The sequence below is a fragment of the Phyllosticta citriasiana genome (genome assembly GCF_038021145.1).
Source record: "Phyllosticta citriasiana strain CBS 120426 chromosome Unknown IWZ02scaffold_5, whole genome shotgun sequence".
Lineage (NCBI taxonomy): Eukaryota > Fungi > Ascomycota > Dothideomycetes > Botryosphaeriales > Phyllostictaceae > Phyllosticta > Phyllosticta citriasiana.
Genome location: NW_027117282.1, coordinates 767,650 through 787,038, shown reverse-complemented (window position 1 = coordinate 787,038; position 19,389 = coordinate 767,650). Strand labels below are relative to the sequence as shown.

The following is a 19,389-nucleotide window of genomic DNA, read 5'->3' as shown; positions in this document are numbered from 1 at the left end:
GAGTGATGACGGAGAGAGAAAGAGAAAGAGAAAGAAAGGAGGAGAGACGGGTGAGAGAGAAAATGCTGATAAACGCCCATGACGCCCTTGCCCAAACCCTAACCCACCCACCCAGCCTACCAGCCCTTCATAAACCCCACAAAGCCCGCCCACGCATCTCACAAGGCCTACCCTACCTTAGCGACCCGGCGCAGCCACGGTCTCCACCGAAGCACCACCCAAGCCGCGCCACCTAGATAGTCAGGCATCCGGGTCGTCCTCGCCGAGCGCGTCGACATCGTCGCCCTCGGCATCTTCATCTTCTTCGTCCAGCTCAGCGACGGCCTCGATGATCGTCTTGCCTTTTCCTTTGCCCTTGCCTTTACCCTTGCCTATGCCTTTGCCTCCTTTGCCGCGACCGCTGCCTCGGCGCGACGACGACCCGCCTCTGCTCAGCACGGCCGTCGACGACTCGGCGTCTTCCATGTCGTCGTCTGCGTTGTCATCGTCGTCTGCGTCTGCTTCTGCGTCGTCGTCGTCGTCGTCGGAGGAGGACGAGGACTCGTCTTTTGGATGCGCGTCTGCCTCTTCTCCTAGCCCGTTGAGCAGTTCCATCTCGCCGAGCTTGCTGCGCGTGCGCCGCACCGTTGTTGGCGGCGCGGGTCGCCCACTGCTTCGCGTGCCATGGCCTGCGAGTGGCGTTTCTGGCTGTGCAGCCGATGAGCGTGTCGACGTACGGATGGGCGTGCCGGTTCGTCGGGCTGTGGCGGACGAGGAAGAGAAGGGACGGCCGCGCTTGCGAGCCGCGGCTCCGGGGATGGGCGGAAAGACTTCGAAGCGGGTGGGAGGGATGACTGAGGTGGTGGCATTTGGAGCGGGTGTCGCAGCGGCGACGGAGGGTGCGGGTTGATTTTGGGGTCCATGATGAAAGCCATTGGTCTTGGGGGTGGACGGATTCGATCTGTTGGTCGTTGCCAGAGGTTCGGCAGCGTTGCTGGTGGCAGCTGTGGCTGCAGAGCTGCGACGACGCAGCGGTGTTGTAGGCCGATGTTGTGCTTGTGGACTGCGGGGTCTGGGATCTGCGGCTTGTGTGGATGGCTCTCCTTCGTCTTCTTGCTTTGCGGGAACCTGCTCAGCATCTTCATTTTCTTCCGGAGGGTGCCCATTCGTTTGTGGGGGTTGTGATGATTCCTTCTTTGCGATTTCTTGCTGAACGCCTTCCTCGGGAGCAACCTTGTCTTCCCCTTCACCGTCGCGTTGTGCAACAGTATGGAGAGGTGGACCTTCATCGTAGTGAGCCAGGTTGTTGCGTCCCATGACATACGGTGTCCAAACGAGGCAATCGGGCTTGATCTGCGGGTACTTTTTGGCCTCAAACTTTTCAATGTAATGCTTGTAGTAGTCAAAGTCCAGTCTGAGCGCGTATTGCTTCGTCACAGGATCTCTGACAAGAGCGCGCAAACCCTCGAGTGCAGATACGATATCGTCAGGTGTCATTCCGGTTCGTTCGGATAATTGCGTGATGCTGATGGGGCCCTTTTGGTTGATCAGGTTATAGCACAATATCAACCGCCAATAGCTCCTATACGAAACCAGACCCATGTCGGAGAGAGGCTTTTCAGGTGAGCCAGTCTTCTTCTCGACCCGAGTCAAAAGGTAGGAAAATTCGATTAGCATGTGCCCAAAGCCTTTTCGCTGGTGGATGGGGAGAACCAGAATGCAGGAGACGTTGTTAAGACTGCTTGGACGCTTTTCTTTTGAAAAGTAGCCAACGAAATGACAGCCATACTCGTCAGTTTCGGCCATTACATAAAATAAAAAGGGCTCGACGTCGTAGTACAATGTCTTAGAGCCGAGGAAAAGCTTTGCTAGTAGGCAGAGATTTTGACAGTAGACGGGATTTTTTCGCCCGTCGACTTCGAAGAATGAAAAACGTCCGTCGCGGTATATCTCGTCGCCCGGCGGGTGTTTTGCTGGGCATTTGAGCTGCATGATGTTAGCAGATTCATATATAGACCATTTTTCGACATCAATTACCTTGTGCCGCCACGCAACGTAGTCAGAGTTCATATATTTGAGACAAAATTCGCAAATGTATAGAACCTTGTTCCGGCTGTATTCTTCAGGGTACGGCGCTGCATGCCAAGTATCAATCTCGTAGCCTCCGAAACTGATGCACTTGATCTTGCTGGGCGGCCCAGACACTTTTGGGGTGCGAGAATGGTCGTGGCCAGAACCCGTCGCTGTCTTCTTCTTCCAATCGTCCTCGGCTTTGAGTCGCGCATCTTCGAACCGCTTGCGATCTGCTGCTTGGGGAAAGGTTTTACTGGTATCAGCTTCCGCTTCCGAGAGGATACCGCCATAAGGCTTTGATTTTGAGTCGTCAGCATCGCGATCGGGAAAGCCGAAGAACTGATGAAAATTGTTGTGCAAGGCCGGGTAGTGCGAGACCTCGGGTTCTTCAACTGCAGCAGCGGCGGCCCTCTCAGCTCGTCTGGCACGGTCGCGTGCTCGCCTCTTCTTTTGCTTGAGTGTTGAGCTCAAGACGTCTCGGAGCTTGATGGTGTCGAGGTTAGTGAACGCTATCACTAGCGAATTCTTGGTAGCTTTCATGATGAGGGCACCAGGACGGTCTACCTTCTGCGACGTGGAGCGTCTTGGTCTCGTACGCCGAGAGGTCCGGACGGCCTGGGAACCTTCCTCTTCTGAGTCTTCTCGTGCCTCTCCATCCGTAGTCATTGCTCTTTGGGAGTTGACGGCTGCGGCAGCCACGGACGAGCCCTCATCATCTTCCCCAACCTCAGATGCAGTCTGAATCTGAGAGGATCGCCGCCGTTTTCTCGTAGAGCGCACTGGCAATGCCTGCTCTTCAGAATCTGCCTTGCGCTTGCGCAGGGCGCGAGAACCATCCATGGGATCATCTGGGTGGATAAGTGTGTTGAATACGGAGTGAGAGTCTGGTTTATTGGTCCCACGAGATGTGGGCAACAAGTCTCTAGTGAGCTTGGGCGCTGAAGAACGTCTCCGGGGAGCAGCTTTGGGTGTCTCTTCTTCGTCCGCCTGCAAGCCATTTTCCGTGCAGGCGGTGCAGCGCCAATTCTCAGCATCTACAAAGGGTGAGTCAATGCTCGGTTGAATAAAGCGGCCGAGTTGGGAGTGAGCACAGGGCTTGGCTTACCATCATCCGTCTTAAGAGAGTTAGCGTCCCGGGCACACTGCCGATGAGCTGCGAACAAAACATCAGCATCCAACTCTTTCACAACCAGGCTCGCACTCACAATTGTCCCCACACACTGCGCACGAAAGGTATTCTTCAAACTCCTCACTCGGGTCGTGCTCCTCGTCTTGTCCGCAAAACCTGTTTCCGACAGATCAGCATCAGGCCCACCCCAGGTAACAGACATGCATGTTTAGACTTACACACAGCGGTTCGGATCCATGATTTCAGCATCAGCTTCTTCTGCAGTGTCGCTCTGGCCCTCCCAATCGTTTCCGGCGTCTGATTCGGACTCGCTCTCCGGGTCTGCTTCGCTCGCACTACTCTTGGCATCTTCTGATGAGGAGTCGATTTCGGCGTCTTCATCGTTCTCTTCCGCATCCAATTCTTGCCCAGCTTGTATCTTGACAGCCCCAACCGGTTCGCCGGCGTCTTCCTCGTTGTCAACCTCCTCACCTTCGGCATCCTCGTCCTCGCCTTCTGCATCGATGTCCATGCTTTGCTCCTCGACATTGCTCAGATCCTGCCCTGCCAGCGGCGCCGGTTGTATCATGTCCACGTCTTCCTCGTGCTCGGCATCCACATCGCTGTCGTCTCCGCCAGCGTTGTTGCCTGGTGCCTGGCCTAACAGCCTACTCGGCTCGGCGGCCATGGCGTATGACAAGACCGAGGCCAATTTGGAAGCAAGAAAATCCAGATTTAGATATTGAAGTCCGAGAGTTGCGCGTGAAATGAGTATTTGACACGTCTTGTTGCCCGTACATGCAGAGGTGGGCGTCGCGCAGTGGCCAAGTCGCGTGTCCGCACGGGTGGATTGTTGGCTATGCGCCCCAACACACGAGTCTGTAGCGTCGTTTAGGCATATACCGGCGTGGACGAGGGCATTGGCGGATGTTGGGGGAGGTGGGTGAGGTTGTCGGCGCTGGTGCGTGGCTGGATCGACTGCGGAGAAGCCGCGGGCGCGACGCGTTGATCTCGGGACGGCGTCGCGGTTTCGTAGCGATTTCTGCGACCGAGCAAATAGCTTGTGAGCTGGCGACACCAAATCCGTCGCCTGCCGGTGGTGAGAGCGTTGTTGGCGATTGTATTGCCCCTTGGTTTGCTCTCTGTCACGGAGAGGGCTCGCTCACTTCCCAAGCGGCAGCGAGCGCACAGACCATCACCCCAAGTGCTGGACCGCAGCTCGTAGCCGTTGGCTAACTACCCACACACAACACCCTCCCGCTCCATCGCATCCAGTGCTCCTATCCGATTCTCTCCCACAATGGGCGTTCCCTTTGAGGCTCTGCTGCCGTATGGCATTATTATTGGCGTACGTACACCCGACAATGGCCCCAACACCCAATGGAAGCTCACGCCATTGCAGATGTTCGGCCTTACCAGCTTCGGCCTGGGCCAGGTGCGGAGGATCCAGAACGGTGGTAAGAACTGGAGATATGGTGTTGACAAATGGGACAAGGTCTGTCATCCCGCTGGTCACTCGCAAAGACTGAGGATGTAAGCTAATTCTCCGTAGCAAAGTATGTCGCTCCGAACCCCTTCGGCGATTGACGGCCTGCTAAGTGACGACAGTGATGCGCCGCGATAAGCGTTTGACGGGCTACCACAGAGGCCAAGCCGACAGGCCTCACGCTCCCTCTGGCTTCGAGCTCAACAACCCGTGGCATGTAGGTTTGCAGATGGTCTACTTGCAAGGTACGGAGAGGTTGACACACGGTGCAGCTCGAGCCCGGCTACACTGGCTGTTGAACAGTGCGGGGAACACTTCCAGATCCACTACAGTCATGGCAGACGCTCTCAATGCAATCAGCGGCCGTTCATCTACGTATAATTCAAGAGCTTTACTTGATTTCCGTCACCAAGCCCTTGATTCCGTCTTGCTCGCTCTTGGTCAATGCTATGCCAAACACCTTGTCCAGAGCCCCCAACCGGTCCTCTTCGCTCTTGAAGACTTGCTGCGACTCCACCCTCCCGTGAATGCACATGGTCAACTCGTTCTGAAGGATCATGGCGCCAATGAGTTCCGGGTTTTCCGGGGAATCTATGACCATCTTGCTGCAAATGACCGTCTGTGTGAACCAACTTCTGGGACTTGTGCTTGTGTAATAGTTGATGAGCTGAAAGTCTTGGTGCAGCCATTCCATTTCGCTGAAGCAATACAAATCTTGCCACGCGCTGTCGTGGTTCCGGCGGTACTGGTACACCCAAAGCCGCTGGTTTGGATCCGTGTTGCCTTCGATGTTCTTCCAGGCCAGGCGCATATGAGCTGGAGCAATTTGGGCAGAAGTGGTCTCGCTCGTATTCTTGTCGACGCGCATTGGACGTGTTGGTCCATTTGGACCGAAGCCCACATCGACAACGTGGTTGTAAAGGCCTATCGTGACCAGACAGATAGCATGGCACCTGGACCAGCATTAGACTTGGCTGTAGGGTCGGATCACGGCAATACGAACCATGCGCTGAAGGGCCTGTCTTCAGCCTCCTTGACTCGCGCTCCGCTGAGATAGACGTTGTAGCCCAGCGATCTCAGAACGATGCTCAACAGAAGGTTATTTTCGAGACTCGAGCCGCCACGACCGGGACTGAGGATCTGCTTTGCAAAGAGCTCTTCTCCGTCCAAGGATATCTGTCGGTAGGTCGAGTAATGGAGGCTGATGTTTTCCATGGGAATGGTCGACAAGCTGTGCCTCTGCAAAACGCCCAGGAAATCGAGCTTATCGGCCGGGCTCAGAGGATTTACATCGTATATCCGCATGTTTTCTTCCAGACAGATTCGGTCGTAGTACTGGCGGATCTGGTGGTACGAGTACCGCGGAGCTTCCATTGCGGCGACAAAGGCAGACTCGCGATGCCAAAGATTTTGGTTGGCGGAGTCATGACGTTTAAGAGCACTCTTCCTCATGGTGGTTTCAGACACGGGTGCTTGTCAAATGATAGGTTCCCTCTGGCTGGGACGAGATCTCTCAAGTAGTGGGCGAGTCATGGGAGGTGGAGATGGATTGAACAACGAGATGCGGAGAAGCGAAGAAAACTATGAAGCGCAGTTCCCGAGCGGGCTACGTGGGGCCATGCACGGCTGGTCGCATTGTTACTGGAGAAAACTGCGGTGAGAGCCGTCAATTGACCGCGACGGCTGATGGCTGTGAGCATGTGCAGAGGGGAGGAAGGGGTCCCTGGGCGGGAAGGCCGATGAGGGAGGGTTGAAGGGCGACTGGCGGCTCAGCTGCATGGCCAAAGGCAGGCAGAGAATGAGGGGGGTTGGCAGAGGATGGAGATGTGTTTAGCCCGTGACTACTACTTAGCAGCTAGCGGCTCGAGATTTGGTGTTGAGGGGCTCCTTTTTCTGAAGCAGTGGCGATGGCGACTGAGCATCTCCGAGGGGCGGCCGCCAAGCCCAAAGCGGACGAGATCGTCCCTGTCACAATCTATCAACCCCAAGCCCAAGCCCCTAGGTAGGTATGAACCCAAAATACGTACAGTACAGCTCTTGCGTTCCATCATACGCTTTTTCATCCCCGCCATGCTCTGAACCCCAGCCCGCCGTCCAAGACCGCTGAACCCAACTGATGCCTCTCGTTTGATCTACCCGCCAATCCCTCCGTTCTCTTCTCCTCTCGTCGCTCTCTATTGCTCTTCGCGCGTCGCAATGCAGCGAATGTCTGAAAGCCAGGAATTTGCCCTGAGTCCACCGCCTCCTTTGAACTACGGCTTCCCCGCCCCTGGTACCTACACGGCCGCCTCTCTCGACTCTCCAACTCTCGGTGGTGGTTCGTCCGTCTACAGCAATGGTCGCAGCCTACCACCTCCGCCCCGCGATGTGTTGCAGGAGAACTACAGGAGCGCCGTCGCCGACGCCCAACCAGACAACGCGACCCCCCAACAAACGAAGCCGCGCACATCTCCCGCCCTTAATCTCAACGATGTCGTTCACGTTCACCTCTTGGTCGAGACGGCCGTCGGAGACAGCATGGGATACGACGTCTTGTCCATCGACGAGATGGAAGCGTTGAAAAAGGAGCGCGCCTCCCTGGCTTCGCGCATGGAGGCTGTTGGTCAAAAGCTGGCATTGGAATCCAAGGTCCGCGACGCCGCTCAGTCTCTCAATCGACTATACTCGTCAAAGAGACGCCGCGGGTCCAGCGGAAGTTTTGAAAAGCTTCACTCAAGGAACATGAGCAAAGCCAGCCAGACAAGCAATGGCCAAGTCAATCCAGACTCCTTGTCCAAAAGCGAATCGGAACTCGCTGCAAGCGCAAAGAAATGCGACGACCTCACACGCGATCTTTGGACCATGGAGAGGCGCGCCAGAGAAATAGAAATGCAGTTGCTTAGGCATACCGCGGGAATTTTGCAATTGACTTATAAAGGACCGACGAAACTCGGAGACAATCAACGGTCACTGCTCCAGAATATTTCCCAGGCGGCGCGTCCGGATAGTCCGGCTAGCTCGTACACCTATGAGCATGCCAGCGCAAGAAGTCCAGCAAGGATTGAAGACAGGAATGGCTTCGATGAGCGAAGTTTCTATCGGTCGCCAGAGAATCTGGATCGATTAGTCGATGCACTGAGAAATGGAAAAGCTCTGTCAACCAAGGCCGATTCTCTCGGAGGTGCCATCTCGGAGGTTGACAACGAAACCCTTCAATCTGTGGAGAACCGGCTCGAGGATCTTAGTGACCGTCTTCGGCAGCTGATAATTCGGGCGAACCCCGAAGCTAACAAAGAATATGATGCTGCTCCCAAACATTCGACGGAAGCCAGTCCCGCGGAACGCGCTGCCAATATTGCGCAAAAGCTCGACTATCTTGACCAAGGATTGCGCGATGTTGAGGCGGAGCAGAGCAAAATGCGGCAAAACCTCCAAGAAGATAAAACGCTCGAAGCTCCTCCGGAGCAACTTGAGCTCATCAACAAACTGCTCTACCAGATAGTCTGTGCCTCGAGGCAAGAGTATGATGAGGAGTACCCTGCTCCACCGATTGGAAATGGTGTTCAACACCAATTCTCTTACATGGAGGGCGTGATAGCGGCAATTGACCAGGCTCAAAAGGCGCTTCGGGCCGAGCTCTCCTTGGCATCAAGAGGCGGAGGAGATGACATGAACGACGCCGCGAGGTACGAGAGCGTCTTGCAAGAGCTATGGACTACAATTGTGAATGGAGAGGAAGACTACAGACAGCGCAAGGCTCAGCGACGCCGGATGCTCGAGGCAGAGCCAGAGCACAACGCCGCTGAGCTGGATGAGCTGTCGCCCGACGAAGACGCCTTGCCCGAGAAGTTTTCCATTCATCTATTTACTTCTGAAGTTTCCCACATCTACCGCAAATCCCAGAGCCTCAAGGAGAAGAACTCCATTCTTCGCCGCCAAATCCGACAACAGCGCGATCTCAACGAAAAGTCAGATGCCGAAAAGGAAGAAGAGTTCATGCGGCTGCGTGGCGAGATCGAGCGCCTCCGCGACGCATTGCACAGTAATTCCAGCGACAAAGAGGCCATTCAGGAGCAAGAAGAAGCGCAGCGTGCATCGCAAGAGCAAATCGCCCAACTCGAGGAACGTCTCGAACAAGCCCTTGAACAGGCGCGCGCTTCCGTCACCGACGCTCAAACCCAAGTGGCAGAAGCCGAAGCACATGTGGCAGAACTCTCAGCCTCCCTCGAAGAGTCTCAAGCCGCGCGCGAGCAAGCTGAGCGCACAGCCAAGGAGAAGAGCGATGAACTGCAACAGAGAGAGAGGGAGCTACGGGAGCTGGAAGGCGATGTCGTACGTCTCCAAACCGAGGTGACGGTAGCACGCGCCGAGCTGGATGAGGCCTACGGTACTCGATCCCAGCGAGCGGCCGCTAATCCAGAGGTCGAAGCACAGCTGGAGGCTCTAAGCGTTAAGAACGTCGAGATGGCCGAAGAGGTGGCTCGTCTTCAGCAAGAGTCAGCAGCCGCGCAGCTACAGATGCGCGAGGTGACCGATCGGGAGAGGAGGCTCCGCGAGGAGTTGCGCGACACCATAACCGAATTCGAAGAGCTCACCAGGGCCCACGTGGAAACGGAGAAGGAGCGCGAAGGCTTGGAAGGTGTCATCGACGGGCTCAGAGAAAAGGCCGAACAGCTCGAGGCGCAGCTAAACGAAGAGAAGATGCGCTGGATGGGCATGGGGAGTCCAGGCGCTGGTTCTGGCGGGCCAGTGCAGGACACGACAAGCACGCGCGTCATGAGAGACGAATTCAAGAGGATGATGAGAGAGGAGAGAGCCGAGGCATTCAAGGCGTTGAGAGTAAGTTGAAATTCCGATAGAAATATCGAACCATGGCTGACTGTCGTGTGTAGGGTGAGCAGGAAGAGCGCAAGCGCCTGGAGCAAATCATCCGCGCGTTGAAGAGAGAGCAGCTCCCCACCGCGACCCGCAAGCCGAGCTTGCAAACTCAAAATCTGACAGTCGCCTGATCGTCTTGCTATGCCTATCAACAACTGCTGAAAAGAGGAAAGAGAAAAGTCGCTTCTTAATCGCTTGATTGCGCCGCCCGCTTTTGTCTATCCGAGCACGCGCCATTTGATCCTTCTTATATCTACTTAACTTTTCGACTTGGATTTAGGGTTTTCTGGTGTTTGGAGCGCGTTTGCGGTTTTTGATTTCGCATTCTTCCCCCCCCCCTCTTTGCTGCCGCGTAATACCGAAGCGCCTTGTTGAGTCTTTAAGTCTGGAAAATCAGTTCAATACCTCTTGTTTTCGGTCTCTTCCGTTGTCGTTTCTCTAGCTGCTTCTCTGTCGTTTTGGTGTTTCGATGGGTGGAAACCTTTTAAGGAGCGCGGGGAGTCTTCAACTGTCTACTCTTGATCCGACCTATCTTTGGGTCGGTTGTGTGAAATAACAAAGTTCATTGTACTGTCACTGTACTTTTGCCAACGCCTTCGCTTTGGCCGAAGTTTGTGTCAATGCTTGTTCAATTGTTTATACATTCCTTTGCTATTTCTGTCTCCATTCTCCTTCGGCTCCTATTTTCATTCCTTTTGTCATTCTACTCATACCGTTGCACTGACCCGCTGCTCTGCCGCACCAATAGCCTTGATGATGGCTATGAGAGCGGCCGACATATCTGCTCCCATGGCCGTCGACGTTCTCAAAGTTGTCGGGACGGCGGTCGCGGCTGGCGCACTTGTCGGCGCGAATGTAAACCTGGGTTGGCTCGATGACGATGTCGACCGCAAGCTACTCAAGCTCGTCGTCGAGGAAGAGGAAGAGGAGGCTGTTGAGGAGGAGGACGACGACGAAGACGAGGTCGAAGCCGAGCCTAAAAAAGTCGACGTGCTCAGCGAGGAGGTCGAAGAAGTGCTCGAGGTCGACGAAGAAGAAGAAGTCGTCGTTGTGGTGGAAGTCAAAGTTGTGCTCGTTGTCGTCGGCCGCGAGGGCACAGTCACTCCACCTTTGATTGTCAACGCCTGCCGGTTGACCAGCAGCAGCGCGTCAAACACCTCCAGCGCTGCCAGCTGTGGTCCCAGCCCGGACATGCCGTCGAAGTTTCCCGTGTTCCAGCGGAAGCCGCAATTCAGCTGGCCAGGACCCTTACACGCATCCGCTGCCCCGTTCGCCGACGCCGTGATTAATGGCTTGATGGTGTCCAACGTGTCGGGCACGATAACTGTCGTCTTGGCCAGCCAGCGCGACAGGTACGCCTTGAATGACATCTGGTCGGTGTTGCACATGCCGTTCGATTCGCACGCCGCCTCATACATGGCATCGCCGTGCTGAGCAAGGGTGATACCAGGGCGATTGAAAAAGGAGCGCGCAGCGTGCGAAACGAGAGTATCAACCCTCTCCTTCCACCCGCCCGCCTTGGCCGGATCGCTCGAGGCCGTTAAGTTGTACATGGCAGCCGCGCCGTACAGGTACAAGGCATTGTTGTAGGTCCACTGGACGAGGTTGACGTCGGTGCAATTGGTGCCCACGTTGGCGCCGTCGTACACGGCGTACGAGTTGGCGCGATCGACGAAGCCGACTCCAACGCTCCAGTCCCACAGCTTGGCCGCCCAAATCGCGTACGTGCCGGCGGCGTCGTTGTTGTATAGCGCCAGCCGCGCCGCCACTTGGAATAGCGCGCTGGCCGACACGGTGTTTTTGTAATTGTAGCCCTTATTTTCGGGGTACACTTGCCACCGCAGGCCCCCATTACAAGAGGAGGTGTCCCACCGCGCTATCTGCGCGTCGAAGACGTTGGCGGCTAAAGTGGCGTAGCCGTGCGAAGGGTTGCTGAGGGTGGGAAAGGATTGCTCGGCGGCCGACAGCGCGGAGAGGGCCCAAAAGGCTTGGTCATCGTTGCCCTGAGCGCACCCTTGTCAATCTCCAATGGGCCATTCCTGGACTGCGCACGAAAATAAGGAATGGGGAAGTCGGAAATCGGAGGCTCGCCGTTGGACATCGCGACAACCAACACCAACACGACAGCGAACCGCAAAAACAGAGAGAAAGAGAGACCGCAGTACTCACAAATTCCTTGCGCCACTCGTCTCGCGTGAAGCTATTCTCCGGCCCCGCCTGCGCCTCAAACGCCCGCTGGATCAACTGGTTATACTGCGCGTCGCCCGTGTACGCCCAGTAGTCGACCAATCCGCCCCACACGGCGCCCGCCTCCCACCAGTAAATCGGCTTCGGCCAGGTCCCGACCAAGTACTCGGCCGTGCCCGCCGCCCCGAACGTGTAACTGGATATGATGCCCTTGGCGGCCGTATTGGCGGCGGCTTTGATCGACGCGGCGTCGGCGGCGTTGAGCGAGATGGCGGCGGTCAGAGGGGCCAGCAGGGCGAGCAGGAGCGTCGTCATAGTCGTCGTCGTCGTCGTCGTTGTGGCAAGTGCTCCTCGCAGCATGGTGGGAGAACTTTTTTGTGGGAGAAAAGGGAGCATGGTAGACGGGTATTGTTATGTTTATTTTTAACTTTGGGTCTGCAGGCGGGAAGGAAAAGCGTTTGTTGTGGCGGCGGCGGGTAAACGGTGTGGTGTTTACCCCAGGGAGAGCACACAGTGGCGTCAACCGAGGAGGCGAGGTTGAGGGAAGGAAGTAAGGAAGGAAGCAGTAATTGGACAAAAGACAACGAAACAGGTGAACAAGGGACCAGGTCGTGGAATGAATGGCATAGTGAGCGGGCGACACATGGACTTGCAGCGACCAAAACGGTGCGCGAGCTGAGATTATAATAGGTGCTCCTCCTTGTATGTGGTAGCTAGGCAGGAGAAGGAGGAGGTGGAGGAAACAAGGTGGGCAGCTGATCAAAAGAATCCACCAGCCAGGCCTGTGGCTACCTAGGTGAAGGCAGGAATGAGACGTGTGATGGAGGGTACCACAAAGCTACGTATGCATTCTTCATGTATAGTCTGCGACCTGACGTCGCCATGTGGCCCAACCGAATCATCCAACGCGGCACGTATTCGGGGACAGGGACTCGGACGCAACGTGGAAGCAAAGCAAGCCCAGGCGATGAACCGATGAGACGTTGAGTGGAACCCCGGGCCGCATGTTCCAAAACGAGTGTGAATGTGATATTAAACCGCCCGCCCACTCGCCCGCCTACCAAGCGCTTGGGTGGCGGCGTTTGACTGCGTCCTCAGAAACTCGTCCTTCCCCACGGGGTATAGCTGCCCTCATGCATGGCGCGCGGGCCGCGCGCTTGACGTGAACCTTAACTTCCACATCCCAACACATCTGTACCAATCACGCATAGCATTCCCACTTTCGTCCCTCACACCTTTTCCGTGGCCTGGACGTGCTCTTTGCGCGCCACACCCTTCTCTCCGCCAACGCCTTCTGCCGACGATGACCCTGCCGCCGCGAGCGTCCGCATCCCCGTGGCCTTTTCCCTGCGGATCCGCTTGCTGATCTGGATTGGGCTCTCGCCTGGCGTCGTGTACAGTATGTCCATCTCTTCCAGTGTCAGATTCGCCGTCTCGGGATAGCAGAAGTAGACAAGAGGAACGAAGGCCAGGTTGGTGCACATGAAGATCAGGTACGCCTCCCACTGCAGACGGTTGATGATGACCTGCAGCTTTCGTTAGAATCGACTCGGCCATCGCTGATCGACAACGTGCTTACCGGAGTGATCATCACAATGACAAAGTTCCACAGCCAGTTGGACGAGATGCCAATGGCTGTTCCACGCGCACGTGCTCGGAGCGGCAAGATTTCAGGCACGTATACCCAGCTGGATTGTGTCAGCGCAGCCGCGGGATGATGAATGGCAGGAATACTCACGGGATGCAGTTGACGCTGGCTCCGAAAATGAACATGTACAGGAAAAAGAAAGCGACACTGGCAGACGACGTTGCCGTGCCCACGCTGCTGCCCTTGAAACTCAGCAACACGGCCACCAGCATCATGCAGATGCCGAGTCCAAAGCTACCGATCATCATAGGGCGTCGTCGACCCAGCTTGTCTGCGCCCAGCGCCGGGACAATGGAACCAAGCGGGAACATGATCTGCGTGACGCCGGCTATCAGGAGCGACATGTTTCGAGTCATGCCGACATTCGACTCGAGGACGGTGGGAAGGTAGTACCTGGGAGTGGATGTCAGCGATGATATGCATCAACCAGGCCAGCGGGGCGTGTTTTTGGGGATCGAAATCTCCTGCACGCCCTGCCTTTTCAAACCACTCCACTATCAACACTTACACGACAAGATTGATTCCTCCGACTTGGTTCATGAACTGCATGCCATAGGCAAGCAACACGCGCTTTCCCGTCTGGACTTCGTCTTGCGCAAAGATGTGCAGCCAACTCTTCTGGCCCTCGCCTTCGAGAGCAATGGCCTGCAGAATCTCGTCTCTCTCCTGGATGACCGACTCATCTTCGGGCTGCTTGTCATATACGTCGCAGAGCACCTTGGTGGCTTCTTCATCTCTGCCTTTGTTGAACAAGTCGCGAGGCGAGTCGGGCAGTCCAAAGACTAGGACAATGACGATTATGGCAAAGATGACCTGGCACGCGATCGGCAGCCTCCAAGCAATGGGTCCGCCAACAAAGTTCATGCCATAGTCGAACCAGTACGCTTGAATCCGTCAGCCAAATGACATGGACAATTGCGGCCAAACTTACCGGTAACGATTCCGACACCGACAAAAAGGGGCTCACTGCAGACCAGGCGACCTCTGTTGTGTGCGTGTGAGAGCTCGGCTTGGTACATGGGCACAGTCGATGTCTCGATGCCTGTGCCAATGCCGGTGACGAAGCGGGCAACGATCATTTGTGCTTGGGAAAATGCGCTAGCCTGGAGTGCGGCGCCAATCTGCAGCAGTCAGCATCCATTGCTGGTCCACAAGGATGATCGACCTACAATGACCCAAGCCATGGCAATCCACATGGCCCTGCGTCGTCCCATGGCCTCGCCAAAGGCAAAGGCAACGATACATCCCGCGAAGCAGCCCAGGTTGTACACTGCAACGACAATACCGAGGGTTGTGTCATCAGGGTGTCCAACAATGTCCAGGAAGTCTTCGTTGCCAACAATTCCACTAAAGACTCCTTGGTCATAACCTGCAGCGCGTCAGCCAGTGTCAAACGACGGAAATAAAGGAAACTCACCAAAGAGGATAAAGGCCATGGAGCACCCAGCGGTAATGGCCAACTGCAGCTTGAAGCCGCGCCCAAACATGTCAATCTGCATCGTGAGAGCTGGGACCTGCTAAAACCTCAAAAGCCAACTGTGGAAAGGGGAGGCGTGGGACGGCGCAAACACCAAGAGGCTCGGGGGAAATGGCCATATATCACGATAAAAAGGAAGCAGACAGCATCGCCGGCGCAGGACCCAGGCAGTTCTCTCCAACGTCATTCGCTCCGCTCGCTACTAGATGATCCGATGCCACCACCACAAGCCGCAGCCAGGCCATGCCAGGCATGCCGTTGGCCTGTTGAGGGGGTTGGGTGTAAGGACGAGACTCGCAGCCGTGATTTCCCCGTGTCTTGTGCAACCTGGCGGAGCAGTGGTCCCCAGAACAGAGGCGCCATGGAGAGTGGTGATGGCGCACCGGCCAATGGGAGGGCGCCGTCGCATTTTGCCTGAATTGCGGGGGAAAGATGGACGTTGCTTGGCGGCTCACTGGCGACCGTCTCTCCACCGGACAGGCGTGTAGCCTAGGTACATGTATGTAACTGGCATGATGTGAGAGTGACATCCGACGTCGACCCGCGAGCGGCGGACGTCCGATCCTGCAGCCACGGCCAAGGGAGGAGGCGGCCTTGGTGTTGACGCCGACGGGCAAGGGCGAGGGAGATGTGGTGTGGTGTGGTGAAGCTCCATGTCTGTGTCTGTGGGGTAAGGGCCGAACAGTGGACCCTGGCCGGCTTCCCCCGTTTCTGGGGCAGGGTGGTCTTTTCTGGGGATCCGCCATGGGGAACTAACTGTCAGCGCTTTGTTAGGATCCTGCTTCTGGCGACTGCACGCGCCGGCACCCAACGGCGACACTTTCGTACTCACTAAGTCTTGCGCTTTTGACGACTGGGCGACTGTGGATATTCAATTCGTCTTGAACACCCTTCAACCTGTTGCGACGCTGCGACTTGCTGACTGGCTGCTTTTCGAAAGGAGTAGAACTCACGGATCAACTCACACTGACATTTCGTTTGGCTCCCTTAACCCTCCGACTTTCGCAGTTGCCATGAGGTTTATGGGACAGATTGAACGGTACGCGCGAAAGGCGACTCATTTTCTCAGATTTCAGCTTAGTCTTCTGGGGAAAATGGCCAGAGAATGCACGGTCTGACAGTTTTTTGTTCGCTGGATTTCTGTCAAGTCAACTGGTCTCAATCAAGGTGTTTAACTCATCGAGACAGTACGTTACCTGCTCTTTCACCTTTTGAATCTATCTCGCGGTTGGGAACCCGAGACATGAACGGATCAAGCGACGAAGCTTGCATTTTTGGTTGATGGACACGAACGCTGATAATGGAACTCAACAGCTTTCTCTTTTCCACCTTCTACCAGCAGAAGTCGAGGAGTGGTACAGGAGAGATGAGCAAAGTTGCCTCGCCATCACTGTCGATGTCATTCTACATTGGTTGCTCAATCATCACCTCGCTGAAAGCTCATCTCGACAGCACAACTCTCTCACTTGGTGGATGGCATGCCTGAGAACAACCCGGCAGGTGACTCTGGCCAAAAGAGAAAAGGAACCGAAAGCCACAAGTCGGAGAGTTCAACGTCGGCACCGATAGCCAAACTTTTGCTTCCCAACCGTTGGGCTGAAGGGCGTGTGGGTGGTTTCCTTCGCGCTATGCCCTCTCGCCGGGTAACCTTCGGGGGAAGCTTGACTAGCGGCCTTACAACAACTGGAACCGTCTCACTTTCTCTACGTCAAACACGATCAAGAATTGCTTTTTCTCTTCAAACTTATCGCCTGTATGGTCATGTTTTGATCATCCCGTTTGGCGCCCTTTCGCGTGCTTTTGACGTTCCTTGTTGACACCTAGGCGCCATGTGGCCACCCACCACCTCTTCGGCCGTCAACATGATTGATATCAGAGTCAATTGATGCAAATACTGCTGCCTCCACGCCAAGGGTGGCTCTGAAGCCTTGATTGGTCTTGGAATATGCCCGTCTCCCGTCTCCCACATGCCAAACAGGCACCACTTGGGGAGAAGATTCGAGCACAATTTTGACAGTCTTCGGCAGTCAACCGCAGAGCCTCACGCCACCATTCAGGACCGAAGAAAAACGACTGCCTGGCCTGAAAACAAGCCAGACACAGTTGCCTGGAAAGAGATGGAAATTCTACGGCCGTACAATGAGCGCCCTTGGTGGCGGTGCGGGTGGCTGACACCGACCGAGGTTTGGAGCAACAAGCTTCGACTGCCGCGCCATCCCCGCGCCAGACCCTGCTTTCTGACATCAGAGGCCCCTAATCGCTCCTTGTTCGGCCGTAGGGCTCGTCTTTGCTTCTACTTCGAGCTCATTTGCTCCCCAGCGCGTCCAGTCTGGGGATGCCTTGCCATGAGCCGCCAACTCTTCACCTGAGCACTGTTGGAGATTGCTGATCCATGACGACCGAGGCAGCCCAAAGACGGCAGGCGTCACATGTGCTGCGACACAACAGATACTTCATCTCGACAATTCGCAAACACCTCTACCATGTGTCAGCTCAATCGCCCATTCCCTCGCCCATCATGGCTCTCGACTTACCGCTCCCGATCCTGCTCGTCTTGCTCTCCGCGCCCCAGGCGCTCTTGGTGAAAGCTCTCATTCCAGAGCAAAATCTACGGGTTCCCATCACTCCAATTGTTTTGGGTCTGATTGCCATCAATTTCGGAGTATGGGCTTTTTACAGAGTCGCCATATACCCTTTCTTCTTCAGCCCTTTCCGCCATTTGCCTCAGCCTAAGGAGGTGAGTTTTGAGTGGCCCTGCGTTTGCTTCTCGAGCTGATTTTGGCAGGGTGGATATCCCATCATCAATCAAGGGCTGGTGATTATGAAGAAGCCCCCCGGGGCCGAGTTTCTTAAATGGATGAGGAACATACCCAACGAAGGCCTCATCATGTTCAGGGGCATATTGAACATGGAAAGACTTGTACCCACGGACCCCAAGTATCTCTCGGAAATCCTCGTGCACAAGTCGTACGACTTTGAAAAGCCAGGCCGCGCGCGACGCTTCCTGCGAATAATCCTCGGCGACGGCCTCATCATTGTCGAAGGCGACGAACACCGCTTCCAGCGCAAGAGCTTGATGCCCTTCTTCAGCTATCGCAACATCAAGGATCTCTATGGCATCTTTTTTGCCAAGTCGGGCCAATTTATGGATTGTCTCTCCCAGGAGATTGACGAGAACTCCAAGAAGACGGAGAAGGACGCCGGTGCTGTCGTCGAGATCAACCACTGGTCGACCAAAGTCACGCTCGACATCATCGGTGTTGCTGCTCTCGGCCGCGACTTCAACTCGCTTAGGAACACTGATGACCCCGTGGTGCCACTGTACGAAGAGATTCTGGAGCCAACAGCGGAGAAGGCGCTCTTTTTCACGCTACACTTGATCGGCTTCGAGAAGATTGTGCGCCTGCTGCCGTGGAAGATCAACGAGCGTCTTGACTATACAACGAGCAGTCTGCGTAAACTGTACAGACAGTTCCTCGCTGACAAGAAGGAGAAGGTCAAGCTCGACACCGAGGGCATGCAAAAGGACATTCTCTCCGTCATCATGCGCAGTAATCAGTTTGGCGATGAACTGCTCATTGATGAGCTGTTGACTTTCCTCGCTGCTGGGTGAGTCCAATTCAATGATATTACCCATGCTCTGTCATGATGCTCACAGACAAACCAGTCATGAAACCACGTCGTCAGCCTTCACATGGGCAACCTACCTGCTCGCCAAAAACCCGTCAGCACAAACCAAGCTGCGCAACGAAGTGAAGACGCACCTAGCCGAGGAGCTCGCAAACCCCGACGATCAAGAATCAATGGCCCTCGCCGACAAGCTCGAGTCACTCCCCTACCTCAACGCTGTCTGCAACGAAGTGCTACGCCTGTACCCAACGGTACCCGTGACGATCCGCGACGCAGTACGCGACACGACCATCGCGGACCAATTCATCCCCAAAGGCACGCAGCTGATCCTCTCGCCATGGGCCATCAACCGGTCGCCGCGGCTCTGGGGCGCCGACAGCGAAACCTTCAAGCCCGACCGCTGGATCGACGCCAACGGCAAGGCCAACAACCACGGCGGCGCCAGCTCCAATTACTGCCAGCTCACCTTCTTGCACGGCCCCCGCAGCTGCATCGGGCAGCGCTTTGCCCAGAGCGAGTTGCGTGCCCTGCTGGCTAGCTTTGTGGGCCGCTTTGAGTGGGATTTGGCCATGCCGGAGGATCAGGTCATTCCGGCGGGCGTCATCACGACGAAGCCGAAGCATGGGATGAAGCTCAAGGTTCGCAAGGTGTTGCCGGCTTGAATGAGGGCTCGGATTTGCTGCCTGTTGCCGTCCGTGTGTCTCGTCGTGGAGTTGAATTGTAGAGAGGCAGGAAGGAAGGAAGGAGTTGTGGGGACTGTAGGAGAAAGAAATACACCTTCGCTTTTTTGTACACGCTACGCTTTCCACATGAGGATTGGGTTGTTGGGCTACCTGCTAGATTACCCCTGGGCGTCGTCGTCTATGTTCTCCATTACTATTTTTGGTACATGGTGCTTTTGAAGAAGCTGTCTAAGATTCCAATGCTTGCATGTGTGCACTCGG

General features: G+C 55.6%; 8 protein-coding genes across 8 annotated transcripts; 3 read left to right on the top strand and 5 right to left on the bottom strand.

Annotated features, from left to right (window-relative positions):
- Window positions 1–104: 104 nt before the first annotated feature.
- IWZ02DRAFT_448443 (uncharacterized protein) lies at window positions 105–4,338 on the bottom strand. Its single transcript, XM_066767333.1, has 5 exons — window positions 3,400–4,338; window positions 3,258–3,337; window positions 3,158–3,205; window positions 2,017–3,086; window positions 105–1,965 (listed from the first exon to the last, which is right to left on the bottom strand). The coding sequence occupies exons 1-5, from the start codon at window positions 3,846–3,848 to the stop codon at window positions 241–243; spliced, it is 3,372 nt and encodes a 1,123-aa protein (XP_066623723.1). The 5' UTR covers window positions 3,849–4,338; the 3' UTR covers window positions 105–240.
- Window positions 4,339–4,460: 122 nt separating this feature from the next.
- On the top strand, window positions 4,461–4,860 carry IWZ02DRAFT_356116 (uncharacterized protein; the record flags this gene model as incomplete). Its single annotated transcript, XM_066764301.1, has 3 exons — window positions 4,461–4,508; window positions 4,563–4,671; window positions 4,760–4,860. Coding segments are annotated over 3 exons (258 nt in total), but the record flags the coding sequence as incomplete, so codon positions are not given.
- A 177-nt stretch (window positions 4,861–5,037) lies between these two features.
- On the bottom strand, window positions 5,038–6,020 carry IWZ02DRAFT_468938 (uncharacterized protein; the record flags this gene model as incomplete). Its single annotated transcript, XM_066768670.1, has 2 exons — window positions 5,038–5,599; window positions 5,650–6,020. The coding sequence occupies 2 exons, from the start codon at window positions 6,018–6,020 to the stop codon at window positions 5,038–5,040; spliced, it is 933 nt and encodes a 310-aa protein (XP_066623721.1).
- A 606-nt stretch (window positions 6,021–6,626) lies between these two features.
- On the top strand, window positions 6,627–9,922 carry IWZ02DRAFT_227587 (Up-regulated during septation-domain-containing protein). Its single transcript, XM_066762913.1, has 2 exons — window positions 6,627–9,464; window positions 9,518–9,922. The coding sequence occupies exons 1-2, from the start codon at window positions 6,843–6,845 to the stop codon at window positions 9,632–9,634; spliced, it is 2,739 nt and encodes a 912-aa protein (XP_066623720.1). The 5' UTR covers window positions 6,627–6,842; the 3' UTR covers window positions 9,635–9,922.
- A 288-nt stretch (window positions 9,923–10,210) lies between these two features.
- IWZ02DRAFT_432093 (glycosyl hydrolase family 76-domain-containing protein) lies at window positions 10,211–12,005 on the bottom strand (the record flags this gene model as incomplete). Its single annotated transcript, XM_066766196.1, has 2 exons — window positions 10,211–11,506; window positions 11,673–12,005. The coding sequence occupies 2 exons, from the start codon at window positions 12,003–12,005 to the stop codon at window positions 10,211–10,213; spliced, it is 1,629 nt and encodes a 542-aa protein (XP_066623719.1).
- A 539-nt stretch (window positions 12,006–12,544) lies between these two features.
- IWZ02DRAFT_227323 (sugar transporter) lies at window positions 12,545–14,929 on the bottom strand. Its single transcript, XM_066762912.1, has 7 exons — window positions 14,756–14,929; window positions 14,508–14,707; window positions 14,270–14,459; window positions 13,847–14,222; window positions 13,429–13,731; window positions 13,270–13,378; window positions 12,545–13,216 (listed from the first exon to the last, which is right to left on the bottom strand). The coding sequence occupies exons 1-7, from the start codon at window positions 14,835–14,837 to the stop codon at window positions 12,920–12,922; spliced, it is 1,557 nt and encodes a 518-aa protein (XP_066623718.1). The 5' UTR covers window positions 14,838–14,929; the 3' UTR covers window positions 12,545–12,919.
- On the bottom strand, window positions 14,751–16,006 carry IWZ02DRAFT_228137 (uncharacterized protein). The gene is made up of 2 exons (XM_066762916.1): window positions 15,648–16,006; window positions 14,751–15,571 (listed from the first exon to the last, which is right to left on the bottom strand). Exon 2 carries the CDS (start codon window positions 15,559–15,561, stop codon window positions 14,938–14,940), a length of 624 nt encoding a protein of 207 aa, XP_066623717.1. The 5' UTR covers window positions 15,562–15,571; window positions 15,648–16,006; the 3' UTR covers window positions 14,751–14,937.
- Window positions 16,007–17,333: 1,327 nt separating this feature from the next.
- On the top strand, window positions 17,334–19,107 carry IWZ02DRAFT_375027 (putative P450 monooxygenase; the record flags this gene model as incomplete). Its single annotated transcript, XM_066764797.1, has 3 exons — window positions 17,334–17,552; window positions 17,601–18,424; window positions 18,483–19,107. The coding sequence occupies 3 exons, from the start codon at window positions 17,334–17,336 to the stop codon at window positions 19,105–19,107; spliced, it is 1,668 nt and encodes a 555-aa protein (XP_066623716.1).
- Window positions 19,108–19,389: the final 282 nt, after the last annotated feature.